The 13,533-nt window shown below is 37.8% G+C and overlaps 1 protein-coding gene across 2 annotated transcripts in view; it reads right to left on the bottom strand.

Moving 5' to 3' along the window:
• grb10b (growth factor receptor-bound protein 10b) overlaps positions 1-13,533 on the bottom strand; it is a 131,228-nt gene that overhangs the window by 12,298 nt on the left and 105,397 nt on the right. For both annotated transcript variants that reach the window (XM_081388424.1, XM_081388423.1), the window contains exons 6-7: positions 6,011-6,167; positions 1,173-1,288 (exon numbers count right to left, since the gene is read on the bottom strand). In XM_081388424.1, the coding sequence (XP_081244550.1) occupies positions 1,173-1,288; positions 6,011-6,167 (273 nt within the window). The remainder of the gene's footprint in view (positions 1-1,172; positions 1,289-6,010; positions 6,168-13,533) is intronic.

Consider the following 13,533-nt stretch of genomic DNA (forward strand, 5'->3'; position numbering starts at 1 on the left):
TATACAATACAGATTGTTTCAAAGCAGCTTTACAGTGAAAACAGGACAATGATTTAATGATGCAAACAGAGTTCATTTCAGCTTTAAAGCAGCTCTAAAAAGAAAAGTGTCATTGTTCATATGTAAGGGATAATATACAGTCAGTCTGTTATTATTCCAAAATAATTGGCAACAGGATGTTGTGTCTTGCATCACCCTGAAGGGTTTTGTTGTTGTTGTTGTTGTTGTTACAGTAATATTTAGCTGATTTTACATTGTCTGCCTTTTTACTGTTACTTTTTAAACAAATCAATGGACATGAAATATTGATGTGACTTGAAATCATTTTATTATGTGAGAAGAACGAGAAACTAGGTGTGTACTAAAATTGGTTGTACAAGTTTAACTGAATATTTTTGCCCCGAAAATGCAGCCACTGACCAATCAGAATCCAGTATTCTACAGAGCAACATTCAGCTTTTCAGGCCACATACTTAAATTCTTCTCAAATGGAAATGTGTCAGCATACAGATACTAGGCATCGTCCCACTATCCACAAGTGAGCAAACAATCATGTATGAGACAAATGGATGGAGAAACCATGAAACTAATTACCACATGACAGAAAGTTTGGGGCGAACAAAACATATTGCAGCCTATTATATTTACATTTATTTTTCGGGGTATAAATGGAATGCAATTCGATCAGTCAAGGCACAAACACAGATTATGTGTAAATATGCCCAAAGAAAATGCTACCAAAAATTATATAGTTGAGAGCTTACTCGTGTTATGGCAATTTAAAAGTGTCAAGGGCCAAAAAAAAAAAAAAACACATTTAAAGCACAGATTTCCCTCCCCTCTGTCTGCAGCTGAATTTACAAGAGGACTGAATGTTCGTGAAAGTGTTTGATTTCCAGCCCAAATAGTAAGAGGCATGGGTTTCTTTTGGATTGTGTGTGAGAGAGTGTGAGAGCAGCTCACTGAACTGGAAGCATGTCACTTGATATCTGCATCTAACAAGTAAGACTGAAAACAGTCCATTAATGTCAGGAACTTTCCTTCAGCGATAATCCGTGTCATGTTACTTCTGTACCTGCTGACACCTGCTCTAAGAGGAGGAAATAAAAATAATCTACAATCATCTTAACCTAATTATGAAATAGTTCATGTGAAGTCTTGGATTAACTTACCAAAGGATTTTTAAAGAATTCATATTTGGCATAGTTCTTCCTGAAGAGAAATTTACTTTCACTGGTCATTGACGTCTGAACTTGGACAACCAGTTCATGGTCTTCTAAACATCGTTCTGTAGATTGATGGAAGGGGGGAAAGGCATAAATTGGTCACAAACACACTGCATTCACTTAAAAATCTGTATTAGACATATACAAAGGTCTGTGTGTAAAAAAACACATGACAAAAAGGCATCTTTGTAACCAAAGACTCAAATGTGGTGTAATATTGGCATCTTAAATGACATCATTTTCTGTTAGCATTCATCCAGGCAGACAAAAAATAAACAGGGTGAGCGATCCCTGCCTCATGAAAAGAGAGTTTGTCTGGAGGAGAGTTACCCCCACACTTCTCTCTCCCCACCCCCCATTCAGCTTATCCAGCGCAGGGACTTACTGAAACTAAAATAAAAACCTCCGTTTGATCAATGTATATATTGTAATGTATCTGTTTCTCTGCCTTTCTCACAATCTCTCTACTATTAGTCCCAAGGATGGTTTATGACCGCTCCAAAAACTGACCCTGAACCCTTATATGGACATATGTTCTTCATCCAACTGTGGAGACGGTCAGAGAGCTTGTTTGGAAACAGGAAGCTATAGGGGGATCAGTTCCACCCACCCCACAAACACCATGAGAAGTGTAAGAGATGAATGACGAGAGAAAATAACATATCAGCAGAAACACATGAGAAGTGTAAGCGATGAATGACGAGAGAAAATAACACAATAACGTTTGGTGAAAAGAAGAAGAAACTGTGATGTTTTATAGAAGGTAAAAACAGTGAAGATGTGCTTCTAAAGTGCCAAATTGAAAAACAAAAATTGAAAAACAAAAACACTTCAGAGTGCTTTGATTTTAAAGCAGATTTGATTATTGCTGAAATTCATTTGCATTTAACAATCTTCTTAACTTTGTATTAAACCAACTAAAGAAATTCTTTTTTTTTTTGTTTTTGTATTTTAATTAACCTAAAAATGTGACTCATGGCAATATCTCAATTAAATAAGTATTTCAATTTAGTTTATTCTTCACACATGGTCAAATGTGCATGTTTACAAGAATATAGTGCACGAGTCGTGTGAACGTTTTTTGTGTTTTTATAGTGCATTTGTGTATAGTTTGAAGCTTGAAAACTCTAGCACATTATTTAAAAAAAATCTTTAATGTGCCATGAAATGATGTGTTTTATGGTTTGAAACTAAATGAGTGTGAGTGAACTATTATTTTATGGTAAGAACCACACAATGGGCCCTATCTTGCACCCAGCGCAATTGACTTTGTACACCGACGCATGTATCATTCCTATTTTGCACCCGCGCAAAGCACGCTTTTCCCTCCACAGAAGCACGTCGGTAAACTAGGGAATGAACTTGCGCTCCCTGGGCGGTTCAGCGCAAAAAAGGAGGCGTGTTCCGGCGCAAACGTTCCTTAATGCTATTTTGCAGGTTTAGAAAACAATTGCGCCACTAACCAGGAAAAAATTGTTTAAAGTCAGTGGCGCGTTGCGCATGTTATTCATATGCTATTTTAAGGGCGCATGCTTGGCCATAATCAATGTAGCGTGTGCACAACGCGCATACACTTTGATTCTCTCATCTACACAGAAGCAGCAGTTTTCATTTTTGCAAATCATACATTATTACGATAGATAGATAGATAGATAGATAGATAGATAGATAGATAGATAGATAGATAGATAGATAGATAGATAGATAGATAGATAGATAGATAGATAGATTATAAAAGCATACATCTAGCTTACACATTTACCCAAATTATCATACGCCTGTTTAACCGAAGTTAATTTGGGTGGGTTTCTCCATCCCCAACGTCCCTGACGAGAACGTCGGTCTCTTCGGCTGTGAACCGCTCCTGGCGTGCGCCTGGCAAATCCGCCGTTATAATAGGAATCCGCTTTAGAAAAAGTGCGTCTGCTCTTAAAGGGAATGTGAGATGACGCTCTGATTGGTTTATTTCACGTTACGCCCAAACCACACCTATGTATAATGACGCTACTTCAGACCAACCCATTTTAGATTTGCGCCGGGCGCAAGAGTCATTTATCCCGCCGGGAAAATAGCAACAGCGCCCAAGACCCGCCCACAAAGTTACTTGCGCTTTGCGCTTTGACACTTGCGTTTCAGATCGTTAAAATAGGGCCCATTGTCACTTGTTACAGTGCATAAAAAATGAAAGCTTCATTTTTCACAACAATTTCTTTTCTACAGTAACTCTTTTTAGAAAGCATTGCAATTGTTTAGCAATTATAACATCCACTCACAGCAGTTTTGTATATGTGTATCAATTTCTACACACTTTAATCCACTTTACGACAAATCTGGTTTATGACTTTTCCCCACAACACATCCATCTTGAAATTAAGGTTTGAGATACAGAAGTACTCAGGAGTGACAAGCTTTTCCATCATTCCGCAGTTCAATATTTGGCTTAGTAAGGAGAGAGTCTGGCATTGCAGAGAGATGATGTCATGCTTTCGCTCAACCACACTTCACACTAGCAGAGTGGATCCATAACAAATGAAGAACGCTTTGGCGTTTTAAATGCAGCCTGTGTTTCGCATATAAAATGAAGAGTTTGTCCAAACATTCAAATGAGCATGTTTATGGATTGATACTGTTGAATAAAGTAGAAAATGGGAATCGGATATTAATTCGAATTTTATTTATTATTATTAATATAAATGTCTCTGGGATACCAAATATTGAGCCTGCTGCAAAATACACAATATTTTTTTTTTCTCCGGACAAATGACTGATCTAGCATTAATGACCAACTAGCAAAATGTCTAATATACCAACACAAGGCCTTCTTTCAGAGTCTGGGTTTACCTTAAACAAGTTTATTACTACTAACTTAACTACATTTTTCAGTAGTGTGGAAAAAAAGCTTATCTGCTTTACAAAAGATTTAGCTTTTACAGTACAGTAAGTTATTTTGCCAACAAAATGTATGTAGCAATGTAGTATGACAAAACTACATTGTTATTTGAAATATTGTATTGCACAAACTTTGCAACCGAGTGAGCTAAGGTTACTATTAAACGCGTATTCCAAGACTCTTCTTTCTTACGTGTAGCATTGAAATGTGTAGAATTGATTAATTTTGTGAATCAGTTCATTCAGACATATCAGTTCAAAAAAACAATTCACAGACTGACCAGAATTATTTCTCTGCAAAGACATCTCTGTGTGGTATTATTATGTCTTTTTGTTTAGTGTATTATGCCGTTGACCATGTTTTCAACTTAGATATAAAAATGTATGTTATTTCTATTAGTTATTATTATTAAGAGTATATTATCTTAAGAAAGAAATTGTTCAGATTTGGGTGAAATTATCCCTTTAACATCTGAATGCTGTCATTGAGATTTCCATTGCATTTGTGTCAGATAAACAGTGCTATGATTACAAAAAAATATCTGCTAGTTATATATTTAAAACAACATATATTTATTACTCCCTTTATTAGCTGAAATGTTGTTAGCTACTTTTTATGAACAGATTGTAATGTAGCTACCTACTATTAACTGACTTAAGTTTAACCACTTGAAATTAAGAGTAGGCTATATCTTTTTGCAAGCTACAGTTTCAAAATTTCCCCCAAATTTTCCAAAATTTCCCCAACATTTCCTCCAATTCCCTAATGATCTGTCATATCCTCACACTCATTGGGAAACTGAAAGTAAAATAGAACGTTGAAAGACCGATGAAAGAATGATGATACAGAGAAGGGGAGCAGGATGTAAATAAAAGGTTGAAAGTAAAAAAAGAAAACCATTTGTTTGCCAAACAAAACAAATAGTTGGATGGCAAACAAAATCCTGTCCAGACCACGTACTCGGGTGGCTGAACTTCCTGTACGACTCGTTGCCCTGGGTTGACTTTAGTTCTACTAGCAAGCCCGTACATTCTCGACACAGGTTATTTGAGGTAACCAATTAACACACAGCATGCGTTAGCCTCGAGATTTGCCCGCAACGCGCACTCTGACAGCAACGGTCAATGTCAAAAAACCCACTGAGCATGTCTGAGTTTAAAGAGCTAACAGCAAAAGCAGTAGTTTTCAACTGATCGGTCGCAGGTCTGTTCTAAGACGGTCGTGGACAGGACAATGCTAACTACAAATATTAAAATGCAATTTAATATATAATTCTATATAGTTAGAATGCCAAAATCATTGACTTATCATCTTCTCAGGGCTATGTGCCCACCAAAGTCTATGGTGTTTAGTCACAAAATCATCAGTCACTTGCTAGAAGTTAGCCAAATTAGCAAAGGGTGACATGCACTCATTCTGGAAAAAAACATGAACAGAACTATGCAAGGCAATAGAAAATATGATTCATACTACTTTCCACATGGTTTAAAATGCAAATAACCATGATGCATTCTTTTTTTTGAATCGCATTTAAAATGGTGTCCTGAAGCATAAAACACAAGACAAAACTACACATGACAATGCCGTGCTCGACTAAAGTACCAGAACCAATACCAGTTCTACTCTTGGGGAACCTAACTTCCTGTTATGTCTTTCTGTGAAACGGGATTTCCCCCGGCGACCGTTAATCAATTACTCTCAGCCCGGGGACATAAAAGGATGAATCAAGGAAGTCTGTCTTCTTCTCTTGCATGGTCATCATTGATTTCAACTCCAGCACAAAAGACCCTGTAATTACTGCATCTAAAGTGGTTGACGCACACACAGACACATTAAAACAGCTCTATAAATTCACTCGCTCCCCTCTAGCCTAAAAAACTAGCAAGCCAGTTACCGAGTCCCAGGGATGGATGATGCTCCACAAGCGCCCAACTGTTATCGTCCACACAATGGTTTTTATAGACGAGAAACTGGCACAGGTCTCGTGCAGTCATGTCGGCTGGGATCTCCACCAACTTTCCCATCCCGTCCTCGTTGAAGATTTTTATGATCTGAAATAGATGAAAAAATTTTTTTTATGTTACTTAGATATGATGTGGAGAAAGAAAACAAATTTCTAGTTTGGAAAAACACATCTACACATTGGTAAATTTTACTGCGTCACAGGACAATTTTATTTTCAGGGTCCCAACGGGAATAAAACAAACATTAAATAGTGCTACACAACAACATTTTAGGTGACATACTGTATCTTTTTACAAAAAAGGGAATATCTGAAACTCTTCTACGGCTTTGACCCAGAGTGTAAAGCCATTAACGCTCAAATCTGGGTCTTTTCACATATAAATTCCATGTCTAGACTACATCCTTGCTAATACGAGTAGGAAAAGCTGAAGAAAAATGTTTCATTTGAAATAGTTTGGTGCTCGACAACTGAATGAGTCCCGTGTCATTGTTTCCCCTTCGTCACTCACATACTAGCTTTTCTCGAAAATTCTCTATTCCTATTTGCAACATCATTCACCCATTCTGAGATCGTTCATACATCCTCTCACCCAGAACATGTTTATAAATCCGTTACGCCAACCTTTACGGCTTTTCCACCACATTTACTCTGGCGAATTCCATAATTCACTTAAACTGTGAATGTAACCGTCGCCATCACACTCTATTTTAGACTTTCCGTTTCATTCTACAGGTTCTATTTTTCACCCCAGTGCAGATGGACACAAACTCCCCAGACTCTTTCAGTCGCCTAGGGGAAGAGGGACTCTGAAGTACTCAAGAGGAGCCGTGCGTTTGGGGGTGAGGAGAAATCTTACCTCCCCGGGCCTGAGCAGGCAACAGTCAGGAGAACACGATGGCATTTTCCCCAGCAGCCTCTGTCCTCCTACACACACTGAGAGACAAACCCGCTCCCCGAATGTCTCCACAACTCCACAAGAGAGAAAAAAGACCCCAAAAAAAGGAAAAAAAGCAGTTCCGATGCTTTGCAGATGCTTCTTCCTGTCAGTGGCTCAGCGTATCCTACCTGTCACAATCTCCCTCCTTCTCTTTCTCTCTCTGTTTAGCTTTGGCGCAGGACAGAGCATGCAGATGGCACTGTTTCCAGCTTGGCAGACAACTTGCCTCTGTTCCCCTCACAAAGGGTTACAGCCACAGGCTTTTAGGTAGTGAATCAAACCACACTTCCCTAACCAATCATAGAGCTAGCTCAAGCTGATGTAATCATTCCCACACAGACACAGACGCACACACACACTCACACACCCCTCACACACGCACACACACCAACAGGCACACATACACAGACGCGCAGTCATACGCACGCACAGCCTTAACTTTTCTTTCCCCCCCTTCTGCATAGCTTCAGTTTCTTTTTGCTCTTGAAAGGAGAGCGGCTCGTTTTTAGCAGCTTGTTCGTTTCCTCTGAAGTGGAGATGGCGATAGGACCGGACAGAGCAAAGATTCTCGGCTGTCTAAACCTTAACTTTTTAGAGTCTTGAACGAGTTTCATGTGAGGACTTGTTGAAAGTTTTTTTAACTTTCAAAAGCCTAGCTTTGAAGTTAGAAGTTCGAAGCCAGAAATGTCTCTCATGACAGGACAAGACTCATTACAGCTGAAATGAAACAAATGCCAGCACTTGAGACGACACTCACTGCCTTCCCCCCTGCCAAACTTTATGCCAACATTCCTCCACTAAAGCCATGGAAAAAAAAAAAAAAAAGAAAAAAGAAAGAAAAGCGAACCCCAGTGGTTTCATTGGTGACCCCTGAATCCACACACACACACACACAAACCTAAACACACACACAAACAAGGAAAGAAGTCAGACGCAAACTTTCAGACAGCTAATTCAACAGAAGAAGGACACAAAGAGAATACACCCCACCCATATTCTGTGGAAATGAAATGAGTTTTTGTCTTAAATGTATACAGAGTTTAATCTCAAGTCTTCATCTCTCTCGGTTATGACACTTGCATGCATCTCTGCTTGGCTGCCCATGCTAAAATTAACTTTATGTGACCACAGGAAACCGGACAGAAAGGATGACTCAATCCTTTTCAATCCTTTAGGAGACTATTTCAGTTATGGGGGTGGGGAGGAAGGGAGAGAGCGAGAGGAAGTCGGGGATAGAGGGCTGGAGAGAGTCCTGGAAGCAGTCCAGAAGAAAGAGTCAGTAGGGGTGGTCACATAAAAGGTATGCAAACTCTCCAGTGCTCCAGCTGGCTTGGCTGCTCCTCCTCTTCTCCTCCTCCTTCTCCTCTCTTTCACTAATCACTCTACCATTTAGACAGTCAGCGAGGAAAAGACTGGGTCACATATGTCCGCACACCATCTTATAGCGTCATAAGCTACAGCCATGTCATTCAGTGTACAGTGTGTCCATCATTACCCTACTGACCCATATTGCCACGTGGTGACTGTTGGACTTGATATAGTAATAGTTTGTCAGCAGATTTTTCCATTCCATTCTAGAAGTGTTTCTTTTTTCTTTTTTTGTCAGGGGCATGCCATTAAAGGGACAGTTCACCCAAAAATGAAAATTCTTTCATCAATTACTCACCCTCATGTCGTTGCAAACCCGTAAGACTTTCATTTATCTTCGGAACACAAATGAAGATCTTTTTAATGAAATCTGAGAGCTTTCTGTCCCTCCATAGACAACTACCCCACTACCACTTTGATGCTTCAAAAAGTTCATAAAGAGATTGTAAAACCAATCCATATGAATTGAGCGGTTTTGTCTAAATTTGTGTTCCAAGGAACAACATGAGGGTGAGTAATTAATGAAAGAATATTCATTTTGGGGTGAACTATCCCTTTAAGACCTTAACTTCATAACTGCCCATGACTTTTACATCTATCTGCATTCATCTCCCCAGATTGTGTCATTACATCATACAAAACGTGCAAAGGTCAAACTGATCATTTTAATCTACACTCCTGATCAGGGCCGTCACTAAAAATTATGGGGCCTGGGATAACATTTTTGTGAGTTGGCCCCCTCCGTCCGGGGCAAAGACAAGATTTTATGTAAATATCCAGCAACTGTCCCTTAAACAACAGTGTTCTAAAGTCATTGCATGGCTTTAGAACACTTGGCATATAGAAACAACATATGTACTACTTTTATGATACACTTTTGTTGTTTGGGAAAAGAACAACTTAAGCATAAGAAAAGAAAAAAAAAAGAAAAAAATGTCAAAGAGGATTGGAATGACAGGAAGGTGAGTTAATGCACCCCCCCTTCCCCAGTAAACTATTTCTGTGTGTGAGCACATATCATAACTGCTAGGCTACAGCTCTGACAAGTGTTTGTTTCCAAAATGGTCTAAAATAACACAGGAACATTTTCCATTGCAAATCTGGAAGTCATTGGTATCTTTCAGAGCCCCGAAGAGCCTCCAAAGCATTCCTAAATCTCTTATTTACTAAGAAAAACAAGGATTAGTTAGCAATCAGATTCCTATAAGCAAATAAATGCATCAGTCTTGAGATGTTTCCAGTCTCTCGCAAAGTAGACATATTAAGTTACATAATACAATTATGTTGTTACAGAGCCTTTTTCCCGACAGTGTCGTGAAAAAAAAATTGCGAGAATTAATGACTTCCGGTTATTTCATCAGTAAATCAAGTTAGTGATGAAACCAGATTGCAAAAGAATTGCTATTACATAAATCAACAAATATTACCACACCTAGTTTTCCAGTCATTGATTACAGGAAAGGAATGGTGTTAACTTTTGGTTCCAGGCTAAGACCCACACTTCCTGTCTCTTTCCCCTTTCCTGTTTTCCAGTACGCTTCTGTTTCTAATTTACACAGGCTAAATAGACAACAGTCTTTGACTTGGTCGAATGTATCCAGATCTGAGACCAGATTTTATTTTTTTTTATTTTTCAGAAAAACAGCAGAGCTGGTATCTTTCTGACACAATGTATAATGTAATGTTATTTAAAGTATATTATGATAAATACTTTGCTTGTTACATACAACATTTCAGCCGTAAATAAATTATAAATGTTAGCTAGATTACGTTCATTATCTGTCTAGCGATGTATGTTTATGCTGAAATATAAATAATATATGGTTTGTATTTTTAAAAACATCTATCGCATGTTATGTGTAGTGACTTGATTTAAGTGATTTAAGTTTTTTAAAGTAATTTAAGTTTCGCGCTTCAGAACTTCTTTTTAGGGAGCAAACTTTCAGTGCCCTGGAAGGATTCTGCGATTGAGACAGCCCTTAAAATGGCTGACTCCCTGATCAGTGCCCTGACTACTGAACTAGGGAGCTGAATGAGGCCACCCTGTGTTTATGTGAATACGGGCCAAGGCTGGCATAAAAAAAGTTTTATTCTAGCTTTGTGCATAAAAAAAAAAAAAAAAAAAAATCAACACTTGAATGAGGGTAAGTTTCATATAAAAGCAACATTTTGAGCAAAAAGCTGAGAAAATCAGGTTTTTGTCAAAGACTACGTCTGGATTGGATTCAGAATGATGATTAAAACAAATATGGAGTAGATCAAGTCCATCAACACCCCCAAAGCTTTGCAGCCCTATAGCTTGTCCAGGGTCGACATTTCATTCAGTAATGTTAGGCAGTTCTGACTTAAATGCTGTTTAATGTTGATGATCACGTTATTTTACATATGCATATGATGAGATATGCTTTCTCCTACTATTTCGCCTTTGTTTTGATCAGTAGATTCAATACTCTTTCAGAAGATGCGTAATAGCACCACCTACCATATAACAGTGAAAACACGGAAAGCTGGAAATGAACGTCAATGGCGGGGGAGCGTTGTCTCATAAATGATGTAAATTTCCGTCAATGGCGGGGAAAGAGTTAAAAGACTACAACTGAAAAATGTATAGGCCTATATTTTATATCAAATTCAACCCGCCAAAGTGGCTAGTAGGAGTGAGTGCGTTTGCGGGTTTTAATGCCAAGCCCTGCTGTCAGTACAACACAATTATACAAATTAACTAGATAATTTATTTCCCTCCAAAGGGATGGAAACATATAGAAAAAAAAATTGACTTAAAGGACAAGTTCGGTATTTTACACTTAAAGCCCTGTTTACAGATTGTTTCTAATGAAATAGAACGGTTAAGATTAAAATTTGGACACAAGCTGCTGTCTCGAGAATTTTAGGTTTATTCCGAGTAAGAGTCGACTCTGAGTCAATGGGTCATTAGCCGTTTTGTTGTGACGTCAAGACGAAACATTAGCATACTGCCCGCCCACTTATTGCGCGCAGACACCAGGGAAAACTTGAACCTCAAACACTGCAGCTGATTCCTGTGGATACTGGACAGCATCATGTCGAGAAGATGCTGGGCTGTACAATGTGAAGGTAAAGCCACTTTTTTTTCACTGCCCAAGGATGAGCATGTGAAGAATCAGTGGTTAAAATTCATCTTTACCATGATATCACAGCAGTATAATCCTAAACTTTTGTTGTGTTCCCTTTATTTCACTGACGACTGCTCAAATCACGGAGTTCAATGCAGGATTCGCAAACCGCTTGCTCTTGAAATATGGTGTTCAAAATACTTAGTTTTGAGTTTTATATTGTGTAGATCTCCTGCTAACTGGCTAACTCAGGTTATCACTGTCTTACTTAAATACTTCTGCTAATCAGTTTGTGGGCCACTATTACCTAAAACTGTGTCTATTAATGCAGATTGTCTGTCTTTCTCACTACTTTGAGTAAAGATTAAGCATGGAGCAAGATTTGTTTTACCACTGTTTATGTTACATCAGTCATTCACGCTAGAGCTCGGCTAATGTATACATTGCATACATGCACGTTCACCGCAATAAATTAGAAAAACACTCGGTAAATAAATTAGTACAAGTAAAATAATCGGTTTGTTGATGGACATGCACTTGTTAATGCTGATGGTGAGGAATTACAGTTGCAACATCTCATAATGTACCTCAAACTGAGTAGCGTATAACTGAGAAACGTCCTGCTCGAGTCGTCCTTCCGATGGAGGTTCGGGTTGAATAGTTCTTCCAGTGTTTCATCATTGGACTCGTGCTTGCATTGATATGGTAAAATCAACGTAATTGTTCGTTACTGTTATTGTTCGTTATTGTATCGTTTACGGTGTAGGAAGCCTCAGGACACCTGACGTTGTTATGGCAATGGGCATTGTTGTTTTCGACGCACTGTACGCGGTAAACCAATCACAACAATGTGAAAAATGTGGTGATGTGCAAATGTATATATGAGGAAATTAACCGTTTTTTTACCTTTGATGCATGTAAACCTGTTGTAGGAGACTCCAAAACAACATTAGGAAACTTTAAAATAGCATAATAGGGGCAGTTTAATATCACAGCGTTCATCTTTCAGTTGAAATGCCTGATAGTTTAGAATTGGCTGTTAGAGAACCGAGCATCATAAATTCATGAAAATATGCCTGTTTTCTTAGAATGACTTGTTCTCCATACTGTATGTACAAAGTTTTGAGATGTTTGGATTTTGTGCACATAAGATATAAACATTATAGTCATTATGGGTCATACCAGACACATATAAACAAATGTATCTACTAAACTGTTTAATAGAATAAAATTATTTTGTTAAGTTTTAGCCAGTATGGTCTAGAGCTGATGTGTGCATAGTTTGGTGAAGGTCTTACTCACGGCCTAAGAGGAATAAAAAAAAATAATTGATTTACTATTGTTTGGGCTTAAGGATTCTAAAGGAGGAATTTAGAATAAATAAGTATTTTGATTCTGTCACACACAGTTGCAGCATAGCGCAACCTTGTGGGTAATTGTAATTTTAATTAACATATAACTTTGCAATGCTTTGATTAATCAAAATTAGCGTGATAACTTTTTTTCCCAGCACTGTCCCTAGCTGATATGTGCCTATTCTGGTGAAGATTGGACAGGAGGAATTCGAAAAAAGCGGAAATGAGATTCTTCCTGTCTCAGCGTGGGTTTTCTAAACACATCTAATCACTAGCTTAACACTTTTCTAAACATCAGCGGTTCACTATGCACCAGGAAATTTGGCTGATCCTTTTGGTCAAAGTTGATCTACTATTTAACGTTTTTTTTTTAAATCTTAAATATTTTTTTGCTGCAAATGAGAAATGTTAAAGTTACCAAGAATTTTTTTTTTTTTTAGACAAAGATCTAGTAAATGATTTTCAGTTTTGTTAAAAGTAATTAAATCAACAGTTTTTCATTTACTGTAAAAATGTGTAAAAGTATGGTATTTGCAGTTTATGATGCTTTCAGAATTTAATATTTTCTTTTGTATTTTTAAAATGTATTTATTAAATAAAAGTACATTTTATCTAGCAAAATAAAGAGAATATGGTACAGACTTTTCTGAAGTGCTTGTTTTGATTGTATTAAACAAATTAATGTTCATATGATTTTTT

This window comes from Scardinius erythrophthalmus (assembly GCF_964197995.2).
Source record: "Scardinius erythrophthalmus genome assembly, chromosome: 16".
In the NCBI taxonomy this organism is placed as follows: domain Eukaryota; kingdom Metazoa; phylum Chordata; class Actinopteri; order Cypriniformes; family Leuciscidae; genus Scardinius; species Scardinius erythrophthalmus.